Source organism: Protopterus annectens, chromosome 10.part0 (assembly GCF_019279795.1).
Source record: "Protopterus annectens isolate FY-2018-M chromosome 10.part0, PAN1.0, whole genome shotgun sequence".
Classification (NCBI taxonomy): domain Eukaryota; kingdom Metazoa; phylum Chordata; order Ceratodontiformes; family Protopteridae; genus Protopterus; species Protopterus annectens.
The window spans coordinates 707,144,793-707,161,478 of NC_056744.1; the positions used below are offsets into that span (position 1 = coordinate 707,144,793).

At 36.9% G+C, this 16,686-nt stretch overlaps 1 protein-coding gene across 2 annotated transcripts in view; it reads right to left on the reverse strand.

Moving 5' to 3' along the window:
• The window catches only part of LOC122813289 (FRAS1-related extracellular matrix protein 1-like), a 1,751,891-nt gene that overhangs the window by 1,521,330 nt on the left and 213,875 nt on the right, over positions 1-16,686 (reverse strand). For both annotated transcript variants that reach the window (XM_044085535.1, XM_044085536.1), the window contains exons 4-7: positions 15,799-16,109; positions 13,343-13,542; positions 9,047-9,370; positions 8,816-8,924 (exon numbers count right to left, since the gene is read on the reverse strand). In XM_044085535.1, coding sequence (XP_043941470.1) covers positions 8,816-8,924; positions 9,047-9,370; positions 13,343-13,542; positions 15,799-16,109 — 944 coding nt within the window. The remainder of the gene's footprint in view (positions 1-8,815; positions 8,925-9,046; positions 9,371-13,342; positions 13,543-15,798; positions 16,110-16,686) is intronic.

Below are 16,686 nucleotides of genomic sequence, written 5' to 3' on the forward strand. Positions count from 1 at the left end.
GAGTGACCAGTGTTCCACACCTGAAGTCAACTCCTCATTGGTCCAATCCGACCATAAGCTTATCACCCTTGATATCCACATCCCATCCCCACCCCACATTAAGGAAACCACAGTAAAAAATTTCTCCAAAGCCAACTTCAAGCTTCTTAAGACAGAAGTGGTGAACTTCATGATACCCATGCAGATGGACAATACAGTTACAACTGCTGAATCCTACACAAATGCACTCTATAAGCACTTACACGAGTGCATGGATCGTGCTATCCCAAACAGAACCAAGATGCTATCCTCCAAAAAAAGGAAGCCAATCTGGTTGTCTCCTGCCATAAACAAAATGTACAACAAAAGGAAGAAACTGTTGCAAAAGAGAGTAAAATCCCATGAGTGGAGGAGCTCCCTGGTCAGCCTCAGTAAGAAGCTGAGATCCCTTATAAGATCCTCCAAAGCTAGCTACAAAAACAAAATTGCCACTAAATCCAAGGACAACCACAAAGCATTATATAGCTATGTCAAGAATCTAGATGGCAATACCCAGATCTGCTCTGAGTTACAACACAAAGGCACGAAAATTACAGAACCAACTGATATTGTCAACATCCTGGCAGATCAGTTCAGTGCTAACTTTACCCCCCTCTCACCCCCTAAAGGGCCCATATCTATACAGGAAGAATGCAGAGTCCCTGTAATCACAAAGTACAGTTTTGTACCTACCATAAATGTAGATTTCCGATAGGTATGCATCTGCAGTCATAACATATGGGTTGTCCTGCCTCAGGCAGCCCTTCGGTCGGCCGGATTCCAAAGTCTGGGTCTGGCCTCGGCTGATGTCGCACTTCACCCGACGTCATAGCTCCTGGGGTATAAAGGCATCAGCCAACGCCATTTTCCTCAGTGTTTCTTGACCCAGATGCCAGGTGCCCTCTAGGAAGGCTAAATTTGGATAAAAGTTGAAAATTCCAAACAGTAGAAAGCAAAAAATATATATACATATATACATACAAACAAATACACCATAATAGATTCCCCCAGCTAGCTAAGAGAGGGGTAAGTACCCTAGGAATACCACAGAGGGAAGGAGGGTGGGTAATCCTGACTGCAGATGCATACCTATCGGACATCTACATTTATGGTAGGTACAAAACTGTACTATGTCCTTCAAGGATGCATCTGCAGTCATAACATATGGGTAGAATACCATAGCCAAACTGGGGGAGGAGGCACCAAGATAATGATGGTGTAGTTAAGATCCCTTGTAAAACTGCAGTTGCAAAACCTGCTCGGGATCTGGAGTATAAAGGAAGATTGTAATGCTTGGCAAATGTATGCATGGAGCTCCAAGTAGCAGCTTCTAAAATGTCTTTGGTAGCCACTCCTCGTAGGAAAGCTGTAGTGGTGGCTGTGACTCTTGTGGAGTGAGGCCTGATATTTTCAGGAGTTGTCTTTCCATGAAAAGAGTAGCAGAATCGAATGCAATTTCCTATCCATTTTGAAATTGTCTGTTTGAAATTGCTTTTCCTTGCACTCCTGTTGCATATGCTACCAGAAGCTGGTCAGTTTTCTGCTGGTTTTAGTTCTGTCCAGATAGTAGCGCAGTTGTCTGTGTACATCCAAGGTGTGCAGTAGTTTTCCCCCCCTGTTCTGTGGGTTAGGGAAGAACGTAGGTAAATGAATAGCTTGGTTCAAGGATACCCTGGATACCACCTTTGGCATGAAAGTAGGATTGGTTCTCAGAGACACTCTATCCTGGTGAAAGATAAGGAAAGGCTGCACTGCCATTAATGCCTGTAACTCGGATACCCTTCTTGCTGAAGTGATTCTAGAAGGAAAGCAGTTTTCCGGGAAATGAAACCCGTGAACTCCCTTTAAGGTGTAATTTCCAGCCAATTCCCATGGGGGTTTTCCTTTAGGTACTTTTTAAACCCCAAAAAAAGGGTTTAAGGGTTTGGGGGTGGAGGTCCATTTTACTTGGTGAAAACTAAGATGAATTTTAAGGAAAAATGGACAGGCCCTTTAACAAAGGGAATATTAGGGGTGCTAGGTTTGCCAGTGTCTTGTTTCCCTTTAAAGAATCCAAAGAGGTTCTTCCCCTTTTTCTGAAAAAGTTCCTAGGGTTTTTAAAATAGTAATTTTTACCTTAATAAAATTATTTTTTTTCAATTTTCACATTGCTGGAGTTTTGTTTTAACCCTTTGGTTCGCTTAAAGAAAGGGTAAGTAAGGCATAGTTTCAAAAAGCTTCTTAAAGTAAAAGGTGGGCAGTTGGAACAAACAGAACAAAGGGGGTTTTTATTTCGTAAACTTTAATTTTGGGAAAGGTTGGAGGGATATGTTGGGCTTCCGGTTAAAAATCCTTTTAACTTTTTATTCTCTTAATTTTTCAGTTGGAAAATGGAATTTCCTGGATTTCCCCCTTTTTTGTTAGTTTTGAAAAGGGGGGCAATTCCCCGTACATCCGGGGTTTGCTTAACTCTTAGTGAAATCGGTAATTCCGAGGGAATTTGAGAATTTACCTAAGGGTTAAAGGGGATGTGGAAAAAGGGGGAGAAGGGCCTGTTTTTTAAAAAACCAAATACTTTATTTCGGTTCAGAGGTTCCTTTCGGGGGAAAAAAGTTAACCTTAAAAAAATTAATTCCCGAAAATTTAGAAATTTTTGGAGATTCAGCTGGTTGAAACCCAAGGGTTGGGTAACCCTTTCTTCAGGGAAAAGGGAAGTTTTGGGGGAGGTTTTTGTGGGAAAGGAACCTTTTTTAGGTGGCCCAAAACAGAACTTTTTGGCCCAAAAAATTGGATATTTCTAGAATGTGGTTTTAAAAACCCTAAAATTTTATAATTGGATTTTCTTTTGCAATATGTGGGACAAGAAGCAGGATCCCGAACCAAACCGCAGGAACTTTATTTGTTTATTTGGGGAATAAAAGAAGTAGTGGTATTCTTTTGTTTTCTTTTGAGAAAAATCTATTATTGTCAGTTTAAAAAAATGATTTTAGGAAATAGTTTGTCTTAAATGAGGGGATCCCAAAAAAACGCAACAGTAAAAATAGGAAATTGATTAATTTTTTTTTGTTTGAAATTTTTAAATCTTCCGGAGGAAGGTTTTTAATTTAAGCCTCAAACAATTAAGAAGCCCGGAAACGGGAATATTGAGAAAATAAGCCAAAGGAATGCTGAGAATTTATAAGTTATTGAAGAAATTTAGGTGTCTTCTCAATCGGTATATAGGGAATCAAGGGATGCTCCTTAAAATCTAGATCACCACCAAGACTTTAAAAATGGAAGAATTGCTGTAGGTAGGATTTAATTTGAAATGAAATAAAGGGTTTAGGGGGAAAAGAAATAGGTATGAGCTTTTTTGGGAAAGGGAAAATTTAATAAAACCCTTGGGTTTTTAAGTGGGACTTCTATTGTTCTTCTTAGTAAGTTGTTATTGTTTTAAGCCTCTGGTTAATGGAATTTGGCTTTCCCCTTTTTTAAATTGGAAAGGGAAATGACCCCTATGAATTCATTTTTTGTAATGATCCAATTTTTGGGAAAAAACTAGACCCCAAAGGTTTCTTCCGTTTTCCCCTTTTCAATAAAGAAATTTTCTTTTAATTTAGGTCTGGGATATTTGGTTGGAAAGGGTTTACCACTGTCATTTATTTACCTTCCCCTTTGGGAAATTTTTGTTTTCTCTAATGTTTGGAAAAAAATTCTTTAAAATTTTGTAAACTCAAATTATGAAATTTATGTTTAAAAATTTGCTTTTTTTCCCCTTTTTAAATTCCTTAGGAACCAAAAAAAACTTTGTTTTCATAAGGGGCTTTTAGGGGTTTAAAACATGGCTGGGAAGGGTTGCTTTTTAGCAGGCACCTTAATACTGCTCCATATATGAACAAATAAGCCAAAAAATATAGAAATTTTTGAAATGATTCGACGCTAGTTGTGTAAAATCCTGAGGGATTACGGTAAATTTAAAAGAGGGAAAACTTTATTGGGGGATCTAACAAAATTTTACATATTTGGTTAAAAGGAAAGCCCCCAAAAGTGCATTAAAATTTTTAAACCCCCCTCTTAATGTTGAATTTTTAAAAAATTTTTAAAGGAAATTAATTGGCCTGAGAAAGGGTTTTTGGGGCAAAAAATGGGTTATAAGGGAAGTGGAAAGGGAAAACCCCCTTTTTAAAGCAGGTTTGGAAACAAAAAAGGGGAAAAGCAGCCCCGGAACATTTTGCATCCCACAATGATAACAGGGGGAAGGCAAAAGGTTGCTTCCCAATTTTTAATTCCCTTGCCCTTTTCTGAATCAGAAAAAACCCGCCCGATTGTTCCCCCTTGGGTGAAGGTTTTCCCCCAAAAAATTTTCAGGAGGGCGAGGAATGGATCTGGGTAACTCGTGTATGGCCTTTTTTAGGCAGGATTCAAATAAATTAACCACCATAGCTCAGAGAGCACCCCTGCACCCACCAGTCTATAACTCAAACCACACTTTTTGGCCATGTAACCTGGACCAAAACACCAAAAGTAGGAGGTGTGTCCATATTCATTAAGGATATACACACCTCCAGGCTAGTTGCTCAGCATAATGCATCTGAGGTTATACAAGTGCAACTAACTCTGGGCAAAACTGCAATCCAAATTGTAGCGTGCTACAGATCCCCCACCATGCCCTAGGATTCCCACTCCTCTTTTCTTGATGTACTGGAAAATATTAGGGTTCAACCAAACAACCTAATAATGGGCGACTTCAACTACCCCACCATTAACTGGGAAAACTACTCGTGTACCAACTCCTTAGCTCAACGCTTTCTGGAATTCATAAACTCCAATGCCCTAGATCAATTTATCCACACCCCCACCAGGGGAAACAATATCCTAGACCTAGTCATTACCAACATGAGTGACCAGTGTTCCACACCTGAAGTCAACTCCTCATTGGTCCGATCCGACCATAAGCTTATCACCCTTGATATCCACATCCCGCCGCACCCCACATTAAGGAAACCACAGTAAAAAATTTCTCCAAAGCCAACTTCATGCTTCTTAAGACAGAAGTGGTGAACTTCATGATACCCATACAGATGGACAATACAGTTACAACTGCTGAATCCTACACAAATGCACTCTATAAGCACTTACACGAGTGCATGGATCGTGCTATCCCAAACAGAACCAAGATGCTATCCTCCAAAAAAAGGAAGCCAATCTGGTTGTCCCCTGCCATAAACAAAATGTACAACAAAAGGAAGAAACTGTTGCAAAAGAGAGTAAAATCCCATGAGTGGAGGAGCTCCCTGGTCAGCCTCAGTAAGAAGCTGAGATCCCTTATAAGATCCTCCAAAGCTAGCTATAAAAACAAAATTACCACTAAATCCAAGGACAACCACAAAGCATTCTATAGCTATGTCAAGAATCTAGATGGCAATACCCAGATCTGCCCTGAGTTACAGCACAAAGGCACGAAAATTACAGAACCAACTGATATTGTCAACTTCCTGGCAGATCAGTTCAGTGCTAACTTTACCCGCCTCTCACCCCCTAAAGGGCCCATATCTATACAGGAAGAATGCAGAGTCCCTGTAATCACAACTACGCAGGTAAAAGCTGCACTCTCTAAAGCCAAAAACACAGCATCCATGGGACTGGACAACATCCCAGGCTGCGTTTTACATGAGCTTCAGAACGAACTGGCTCCCCACTTAAGCACCATGTTCAATAATAGATTCGCATCAGGCTTTTTGCCCACTGAATGGTGCAAAGCAACAGTTATCCCACTCGACAAAAGGGGAGCCACCACTGATTCCGGGAACTATCGACCTATTAGCCTGACGAGCCTGGTCTGCAAGGCCATGGAATGTATCATCATGGAACTCATAAACAAAGACATTGGTAACCTCCAAACTCTGGATCCCACCCAGTTCAGGTTTGTGAAAGGCAGATCATGCCAACCTGATAGACTTCTTTGAGGCAGTCACCAAAGCCATGGATGAGGGTAAGGTGGTTCACACAGCCTATCTTGACCTCGCCAAGGCTTTCGACACCATCCCCCATTCTGGAATTATAGCTAAACTCACTAAACTAGGTATAAATCTGTATGTCACAAGATGGGTTGCCAACTGGCTCACTGACAGAACCCACACTGTAAAAGTTGCAGACTCCAAATCTGACCTCAAGGCAGTGACAAGTGGAGTGCCACAGGGTTCCGTCCTGGGACCTCTCCTGTTTGGTATCTACTTCTCTGAAGTACAGGCTAACACAGAAGGACTCTGGCTGACAAAGTTTGCAGATGACTGCAAACTAGGAGCCATAGTCAAATCCCCAAATGATGTGGACATCCTACAGAAGGGCCTCACTGAGACAGATGCCTGGTGTCAGAGTCATGGCCTCAAGCTCAGTGCCAAAATGTGCAGTGTCATCCCCTTTGGTAAAAACTCTGTACCCATGAACTACCACATAGGCAGCAATCTACTTAACACCGAATGTGTGATAAGAGACCCTGGGACCCAGGTGGACAGTAGTCTCTCCTTTGATAGTCACATGGCCACAGTAGTCAGGAAGTCCTTCTACATGGCACACCTCATCATAAAAGGGTTCTCATCCAGGAAAAAATAGGTTGTTGTTCCCCTTTACTCATCACTCATTAGACCCATTATAGAGTACAATGCTCCTTTTGGAATGTACCTCACAAGACATCTGCAGCAGCTGGAAAGGCCTCAGAAGTACCTCACAAAGAGGATTACTGTCCTCAAACAAATGCCCTACATTGACCGCCTCAAAAAACTCCAGCTTTACTCCATAGCATATTGCCGACTCCGAGGTCATCTCTGCCTAACATATAAAGCTATGCCAAACCCAGAGCTGTTGGACATGCTACACCTAAAGAAATCACAATCCCTCCAAGCTACATGCTCTAGGGACCTAAACCTTGTCACCACAATAAACAGGACACGCTAGAGGGATATATTCCTGCCCAAGAGACTTCCTATACTCTGGAAAAAGCTACCCCTCTATGTCAAGCAAAGTTCTTCATTAGCACTCTTCAAGAAAAATCTTGATGAGTGGATGGGAAATAGGAAATACACCCCAGGGATCACTTCTGTGTCTCTGCTGGACAGTGGCACAGGAAAATAACTTTCTTGGGTGGCGTAAGCTATGGTACCTTGCTGGCTAGGCTTACATAGGCCCTTGGGCCGATAGCCTAGTACCTACCTATGAACCTATGAGTACAAGGACTGGCACTTTTAAGGTTGGTCGATAGGATTAGGCAAGAAAACAGACCATAAATGCATAAATAGCAGATAAATGGTTGTAAGAGTAAAGGGTCTTGTACCACTGGGGTGAAATAAGAATAAAGGAAGAATGACTAATCTGTGTGATAAATTTCAGATATGCACAAGAGAAATTTTATTCCATTGAAGGGTATATGACATATTTATAATATATGAAAAAACTCAAAAAGATAAGAAACAAAAAAAAAACTAGTCAACATTAACCAGGAGAACAGAAGACTAGAAAGAAATAAAGGGAGAATGGTGGGAAGAATATATAAAGCCTTGATTAAAGATAAATGTATAATAAAATGGAAACAAAGATTAGGCTAGTAGTATTACTTAGAAATAGAGATTGGGGGAAAGGACTGGGCAATGGTCTGTAAAATATCCAAAGAAGCAACAAGAGGTAGACTCTTATCTTGGAAGAATCTGTGCAAATACTGCTATACCCCAGAGAAAATACATAAAATTATACTTTTAAGTAGTTGATGTTGGAGATACTGGAGATGTGAGGAAGAGGGGGGAGACTGGGTTCATATTTTCTGGGAGAGCTGGAAATTAGACAATTACACAAGAGACCTAAGAGGGTTGATTTCAAAACTAGTTAAAAAGGAATATACACTAAGCTGAAAGGTTTCATAGACATGTTTAGGTGTTAATTGATTTATTGTTCATAAAAGCGAAGAAAAAAATCACTATGAAATAGAGAAGCAACCAGGAGACTAAACTAGAAGATTAATTATCTAATACAAGAGCTTCGAAAAATAGAAAAATGGAGAAAGAGACCACAAGTACCTTTAATTTAAAAAAGTGGGTCCATGGGAATACAACAATGAGAGAACATGATTATCTTGAGAAATTGGAGGTGCTTTAAATTTAATGAAAGAAATCAGGTCATATGAACTTGAAGGACCATTCATGGGACGTATAATTAATGATCACCGTATAAGGTAGAAGGGTGAAATCTTATTGAATATTGTTGTAATATCTAGCATCACGTTGAACGTAATGTATAAGGGAAAGAAAGTAATTAATCAAATATAGGACAACTGCCAGGTGAACCTGTTGTCAGTACAACCTGTATTTTGAATGTATCTGAAATAAAAGAACAGAAAAGCAGCAAATAAATAAATTAGATGGGTGTTTAAGGTAAATGATCACTATGATTTTAAAAGCAAAGCTTTGACTGCAAAATGAGAAAATATAAATTATTTTTGCTATATAATCAAGAAAGTATATTAAACCATGGATTTATTCACCCCATGTGATAATCTGGCACTTCTTTATTTCATGACAGATTATCACATAGATGACTCTGGCATCATCATCAAGTTATCAGTATATGAATATATAGTTAGAAGTCATACACCTGAATTCCTGACATATAATCAGCATAATCTTCAGATGAAGTTAATTTTAGCTTTTTAAGCAGAAACCCGTTCCCAAGCAGCAGGTGATTTTTAATCACAATTGCTAAATATGGATATGAGAAAGTAAAGTTCAGTATCTTGTAAACATTAATTAATAAATACATTGAAGTTTTATTTTATTTTTTCTTATAGACTTACCCATATTCCATGAGACCCTAGGAGCATTTGTTTCTGTAGATCTAATGGAGAAATGAACCATGATCGTGGGGCTGTTCTTGAAAGCAGAATCAGAAACCTGAAACTCAACCTGCCATAGATAAAACAGGATAAGCTGACACTTTTATTAACCCTGTTAAAAATTTAATACAGTCAGAGATGGAGCTTTTATAATGATTTACATGCACAGTGCAGTAACTTTCTGTCAATTACCTCAAAATTCTTTCTTTCTGCATGGCTGCCATTAGATGGCTGGTAAGCTATCTTCATTTCATGTAGATCTTGCCAAATGAATGATGTAATGGGTTTGGTATGGTCATCTAGATGTGTGATATATCCTTCCACTGGTGGGTTTGTGATGTTGAACACAAGATTGTCCTTCGGAGTTTCATCATCTCTTGCATCGATAACTGCAGTCGTTAGTGGAGTAAGAATAAACTGATCGGCCTCCAATATAAACATGGACATGAATGCTGCTTGAGGTTGCATATTTGGAACTGCTTGATTAATTTTGACTGGTATCCAAATATTCTGTGTCTAAAGGAAAGAAAAAGCAAACAATAGTTTGTGCCTTCTAAACGTTCAGATTAGCTAAGAATATTCTTATAATTTTGTTAAACAGTTTAGCAATTCTACTTTGAATGTTTAACAAAAAGAAAATAATGTGCAATATTCATCAAAACTACTCACTAGTTCATTGAAACAGTTAAATGGTAGTGTCTCAAAAGCATTTACTCAAGTTACAACCAAGTTATTTTGTTTTCTGCCACTTCAGTAAGACAAACATTTTCAACACATATGGAAAGCAAAGTGTAGGGAATCTAAAACTAATACTATAATAATGTAGATCTTCTACTCTAGAAGCACAGAGAGGTGAGATATCTCCTGATTACTTAATATGTATCAGTTTCATGACTGTTTTTTAACTATTACCGGGTCTATATCATAAGCACGAAATGGCTGAAAAGCGAACACGTAATGAGGGACACATATTCATCAAAATGCATTTAAGCGATTCAATGAATATGTCACAGGGCAAGGAGGTAGTTGGCCAACTACACAGTGTTGCTCTTTCCTTCACTGTAATGCAATCTCAGAGTTGGTATATCTAGTTAGGGGGGTGTGGGGGGTGAAGCCCCCCACCTAATTCAGATTTCTAACTTTTTTTTTTGCGAATGACCATGTGAATTTATTTGCTAGGAAAAAATTTGAGGACATAGCTGTTCGCTGTTTACAGCATTCTTGTTTTATGTGTTGACGTATATCTAGTCGCACATATGAAATTTCGTGATTATGATATAGACCCAGTATTACCATAAGTTGCCAAAGATGACAAGAGATTGGTGGTATGACTAAGCAGGAAATTCACAGCACCTTGGTATTCAGAATAGCATTGTTCCTTCAGCATCTATCCATGTCCTGTGACTGCTAATTTATATTTTTATTAATTCATTTCAACTTATCCTACTAACAATCTTTCAGTGACCTACAAGTATCAGTCCTGTTAACTCATTAACACCTTCTGGTTCTCAGTTCTTAAGTGAGCTAGTGAGCAGTTTTTATAAATGTTGTATATGATTTTTTGTAAACATTCCTGACTGCTAGAATTCTGGACAGTAATTGCTTGAAACTCACACTCAAAGAAGTCTTCAATGTGATTAAAATATTTCAACTCAACATGTAAATTATTTTTTTTTTTACCTTAGACTTTCAGTTAAAATAATTTCCTGACACTAAATTGTTTAATTACGGCACTGAATACAACTTCATGGGTCTATATTATAAGCTCAAAGAGTCTTTACTTCAAACACGTAAAGAGCGACACATAAAGAGCAAAAGCTGTAAACCACGAAGGGCCACTTTTCCTAAATTTTTCCTAGGGAAAAAATTCACTTGGCCGTAAACACAATTACAAACTTTAAAACACAAATCAAGTGGGGGGCTTTGCCCCCAACACCACCCCTAGCTAAATATACCAACTCAGATTACTCTACATTCGGGAAAAGGGCAATTCTTGAGAACGGGCAAGCACATTTTTTCACAGGGAAAAAATTTGCAGAAGTGGTCATTCGTGGTTTCCAGCATTCACTCTTTACGTGTCAGCATTTAGGCATTCGACGAAGAGACTCTTCGAGCTTCTAATATAGACCCCAACTTCATCACTGCAATAAAGTTAAAGTATGTATTTATTTATTTGTATATGTATGTGGGTTTACTGTGGGCAGGGCAATGATCATACTGGACCAGTTTCAATCCCTGCCCAGGAGGTAAAGGTAACAGATAAATTAGCAAAACTGTACATTCATGAAGAGTCCACCTATGTGTGATTGAAATACAAATTTTAGCACACAGTTTTCCAAAAAATGAATTCCTAAAATGCTGAGTCAAAACATAGAAAACACAAAAAGTTCTTTCCTGCACCCCCCCTTTCTGGAGTGCTCTGCCCTACACTCCCCTAAATTGCATATATCAACTCCACAGTTGTACCCCAGTGGAGAGAAGGGCAAAAAACAAGCTCTCTGCTAGCTCATATAATATAGCACATTGCAATGATACTCACAGCAAAACTAAATGTATGAACAAACTCCACAAACCACCAATACTTGAATGGTATGTAAGTATGCTATCATGAGATATAAGATACAATAATCATACAATAAGCAGTAGTGCAATATGTAAGGATTGAGAAAATACACAGACACGATTAATGATAATCTATCTTCAGCTGCAAAAATAACAATGGGAAAATAAAAATATTTACAACACGTACAAATATTTTGATGTGTCCAGTAAAGAAGGAATATCACACCTGATGATGTTTTTTTTTTTCTATAGTGCATGACCTATAGTATGATATTGTTAGGTGATAAAGCCAGGAACAAAGTATTTACATTCACTTTTTTTATATATGAATATGCTTTAAACTGTGGTCTGTAGTTACAACAGATAGTTCTTTTAAGTAGTTAAGATGGGCCAGAAAAAGCTTGGGATTTAAAAATTGAGAAGTTTTTGTAAGTAGAATGCAACTTAATCCTGGGTTTTGAAGAATAGGTCCTGACTGTTAATAGGCATGGGACTGTTTAGTTTGCTAGCAAGTGGTGCTTATGCATTTTGGTGTAAAAGTTTGAAATGATGTAAACCTAGATAGATGTCAGATATTTATCTAACTGGTAGACAGTTAGCTTTAGAAATGTTCAGGAGTTTATAATGAAATTATAAATTTTATTGGAGAGATACTGGAGAAATACTTTTTATAATTTTCTGGAAACAGCAGCACTTAAAGAAAATTTATACTTTAGCTGTGCAAAGAAGATTCCGTTCCATATATCAGTTTAGCAGGTAAACAGAGGTAATGCAAGTATTCCTGAAGCAGAAGACTAAGTGATAAACTTTTTCTCTGTTTTTTCTTTATTTCTTTTTTTCTATGTGATCTTGAAAATTCAGACTGATCAAACCAGATTTCTAGATATTTGAAGGTGACTGTTGTTTTACTGGTTGTTGTTGTTGTGGTATTTTATGGGGATCTTTGTGTGCAGCATGTCTTTCAAGTAATGTGGACTGAAATGAGACAAAGCATCTCACAAATCTAATGCCGTAGGATTGAATCCATAGACAGTGTGATCGGTACTGTAGGTGTGAATGTGTTCTTTCTCTTTGTTAGTACAATTACTTTTGTAGTTAATTTCTCCTGAATTACATCATGCTTCCTTTATATTTGTACCCTCCCATTTTATAACTACTCTACCTAACGCAGATGACTCTTTTAGGTTATGAAAAAATGAACTGTTAAAATGTGCATTCTTCTAGATTTGTTCTTCAAAATAATACATATTCTGATTGTCGTGCTTAAAATAAGTGTAAATGTATATGTTGTAGCAATTATCTGAGGATTAGGATAAAGGCATGAAGGTTGCTACCATTCTCTGTACAAATACCACACCCCTTCCCATCTGCCTCTAAACTAAACAGGCAATATAGTTAAGTGTGTTAGCTGGGCATATTTTCTCTAATGACCTGGAAAATGAAAGGCCATGTCCCATTTTCATAGTGAGTTCCCTGGCAAAATATATTTGGACTCTACCATGGGGGTGCAGTTGTACAATAAGGAAACCCTCCTTACTTCACTTTTTTTCTGAGGAAAGTGAGTAACCCATTTCATCTCCTCGGGCAGACACATTTTTAAATCACAAAACTGTTAGTAGGAAAGTTTTCACTGGGGGTTGAGGTTAAAAAAGCCTGGAATGGACAGTTTTCTAAAAAGGCAATATTTTTCATGTGCGCTTTGGCCATAGTGTCTGGCACAATGTAAATTAAATACTCTTTCAGGACAATGTCTGATGTGATACATTTTGTTTTGTCCAGTTTAGTTTGCATATATCTAATTGTATTTATACACTTTCAGAAACATTTTTGTGTACCTCTGTATGTGTAGAATTCTCTCAAAATATAACTGTTTTAAATGCAAGAAGCACATATTTGTTCAATAATATCATTTATAATGACTCTTACCTGCAGTAGGACTCTGCTTTTGCTATCCCTCAGTTCTACCTGGAGTGGAATATAATCAATATCTGGTGAAGGAGGAGTAAGGTGTTGATATTTCAAACCCATCCGTAGAAAATCTTCACAGCTGGCCTTCAGGAAATTCACTTCCTTATACCCTGGAAGGCAGGCTTTGTTACCAGGGCAGTGCAGTTTGGATCTCCTAACTGAAGAACCAGTATGTAGAAATATGAGCATGATAAATTCATTAAATGTTTCATATTTTAAAAAAAACTGAATTTATTGCACTGACACCATTATTTAATGTAGTGGTTACTGCCGATATTTATTATTTTTCACTAGTACAGCAAAAACAAATAGTGGTAATGGCAAGCAATGCATATAAATGACATATATTTGTCAATGCCAAATTTTGGCTTGCATTTGTAACAGATATCACCCACATAAAGGAAGAATATGTTAAAAATGAGAATGAGAGATCAAGATCTTCACTTTTTACTAACAATTGTTGAAGACATCTTTTCAGAAACAATGCTAAGTGACCAGATTGTGCCAGAACTACAGTAGTAGGTTAACAAACTTGCTTATGACCACATAGCATATGTCAACGTACAAAGATTTTGCTCACTGGATTATTTATTTTTCATTTTATTAAAAAAAGAGAGTGCATTGTGACTACAGACATTTTAATAGAAGAGTAGAGCTCATCCAAGCTCAACATATTTATTGGCTTCTGTTTTTCTATTATTTCCCCATTTTGCTGATTAAGATAAATGCAGAATGATGCAAATAATGATTTGTAATTTAGGTCTGTGGTCATAACTACACATCTAAATTTAAACATACACTGAGTAGTAACCTTTCATTGTAATGAGCTTGTATGAAGTAATTAAAATATGCCAAATGAGCAGCATGCTGGCACAAGAATCTGATGCGGTTACCCCGCCATAGGCCTTGTCTAAAATTAAAATTATTTAAAAATGCTCCTTTCAATAGGCAAACCAGGATGAGAAAGCAATACCTATGTAGTGCTCAGTCAACATTTAAAGCTGACTTGGACTTTTTACTGGATATTGGTTTCACAAAACACATGTTTACTGGGCTGTTTTTTTAATGTTAAACTAATGCTATATTATAATACCGATAAAGTGAGTTACATAGTTTTTCATCATCTCTTAGGAAAATTACAATCCCACTTATATACTGAAGTTAAAACATCGAATAGCTGTCTGCGGTGAATTCCCCAATACCTCTTCCAGGAAATTTTGACAAATGAATATGAGTTTTATTTCATGGGACTTTCTGAAAGTCAAAAAAAATATCTGTATTACAAATTACTGCAAAAATGAAACTACAGGTCTTAATGTCGATATTATTTGGTTGTACTGTCCTTTAAAATTTTAAATGTATTTGCCAGTCAGATGTCAATGCTATTATTAACTTTTGTGCAATTTTGTCCCTATGAACCATGGGGTAATAGAGCTTTTGTTATACTGTAATAATAACATTTAAATTACTCTTTCTCAATTACTCACTGTTGGTATGCTGTGTGTTTGTGTGAGGAGGAGATAGTGCTTGTTTTAGAACATGGTTTCTATCAATATCAGTGGGTTATATTAATTGCCTGAGTTTCTGCCAAATAAAGCTTCAGGTAGTTTATGTGTATATGTCTGAATGGAGTGTCCCGCAAATATTTTTGCCTGTAGTTTCTGATTATTTTTTATGTATTTCCAGTCATTTTTTTGCTTCTTCATAACATACATCCTTGAAGTACATGTTACTATGAAAATTCTGATTTGTTTGTACAACTGTATTGTCACTGTGGCATTATGTATTATCAGTCTCCCTTTACATACAAAATACCATATGACTACTAAGTCAAGTATTTTGACAGAGTGAGTTATAATAACTAAATTAAATAAATTAATAACATACAGTTGTTAACAATTATTGAGGCAATAAAGCATGTTATGTCTTGCAGTATTAGTTTCTAATACACTGTAGTAAATTGTAAATGCAACATAATATGAGAAATTAAATTGCATTATATATTACAGCTAGGTAAGGGGTGTGTCATTGTAAGACAATGCTCTGTATTGTGTAAGCCTTGCCTTAAGTCCTTTAGCCAAACTAAATATATTTTACACATAACATAGCTTTATATATTTTTTAAAGATGCATAGAGTGCTGAAAATACAATACAGATTAGAACTAAGGCCTGGAATTCAAATAGTATAATATTATGTATTTAACTTGTGCACTCATTCTGTGACCATTAACAAAACTGTAAAATTCAACATTTTAATCATTCCAAACAGATAAATGCTACTTAATTCATTTCAGAATAGCAAATAAAATAAATAAATAAATAAAAATGTGGCATCTCTGTTGGTTAAGCTGAAGGATATGTTACCAACTATAAAAAGCATATATTCATAAATTTTCATTTCTTTAAAGTTTACCTTTATTTGTTTTGGCTGTTGAATGGAAGTCTGGCACATCTCCACGTTTTTGGTATGTGGGATCTTCTGTAACTAGTTGTCCGTGAGCTGGAACAAATGTCTCTTTTGACATTATTCGTACAGTACAGATAACATTTGGTCTCCCACCAACATACTGAACTGTCAAAACATCTCCATCTAATGGGTTTGAAATGCCATAGAATTCTGGAACTTCAAGATGAGATACTACCACAGTTACGATCCTGTTTTGTGGCTCAATGATCTGCACCTTCAGAGTAAATGTTTCCATTGTTGTATCAGACTTAGAAAACCTGTATTTTGAAGCATTTAAAATGACAGCATTCATAGACATTTACATGTAATAGCTATACATAAGAAGTATTGTGAAGGCACAGTGTGACATTCATGACATTTGTTTTCATAGCAAAACACTGCCTTTTCAATATACATTTAAACATAACTAACAGCTTTGAGTCATAATTCAAAAACAAAAATGTCTAAATCAATAATTTCATATTTTCTGTATTGTTTTATTATTCCTGGCTGTTCTATAGTGCCTGTCTAAATAGTCTAATATCTTGTATTGTACTGCATAATGACTTAGGCAGAACAAATCAACCATCAGAATACCCTGAAGTTGCCCTACTTTGATACTGTATAATGCCTGAATCTGCTACTATCTGAAACTGAATAACTCCCAATGATGAATTTTATTTATGTATTTATTTTACATTCTATTGCTGAGTGAAGCAGTTATGTTTCAATTGTAGAAAGGATTATTTTGTAAAGACATTATCACAGCTATAAAATGGAGCATGTCTCTAATCAGAAGTAGCTAAAAGCACACCTATTACTTTATGTTCAGATTGCATAACTCCCAGAAGATTC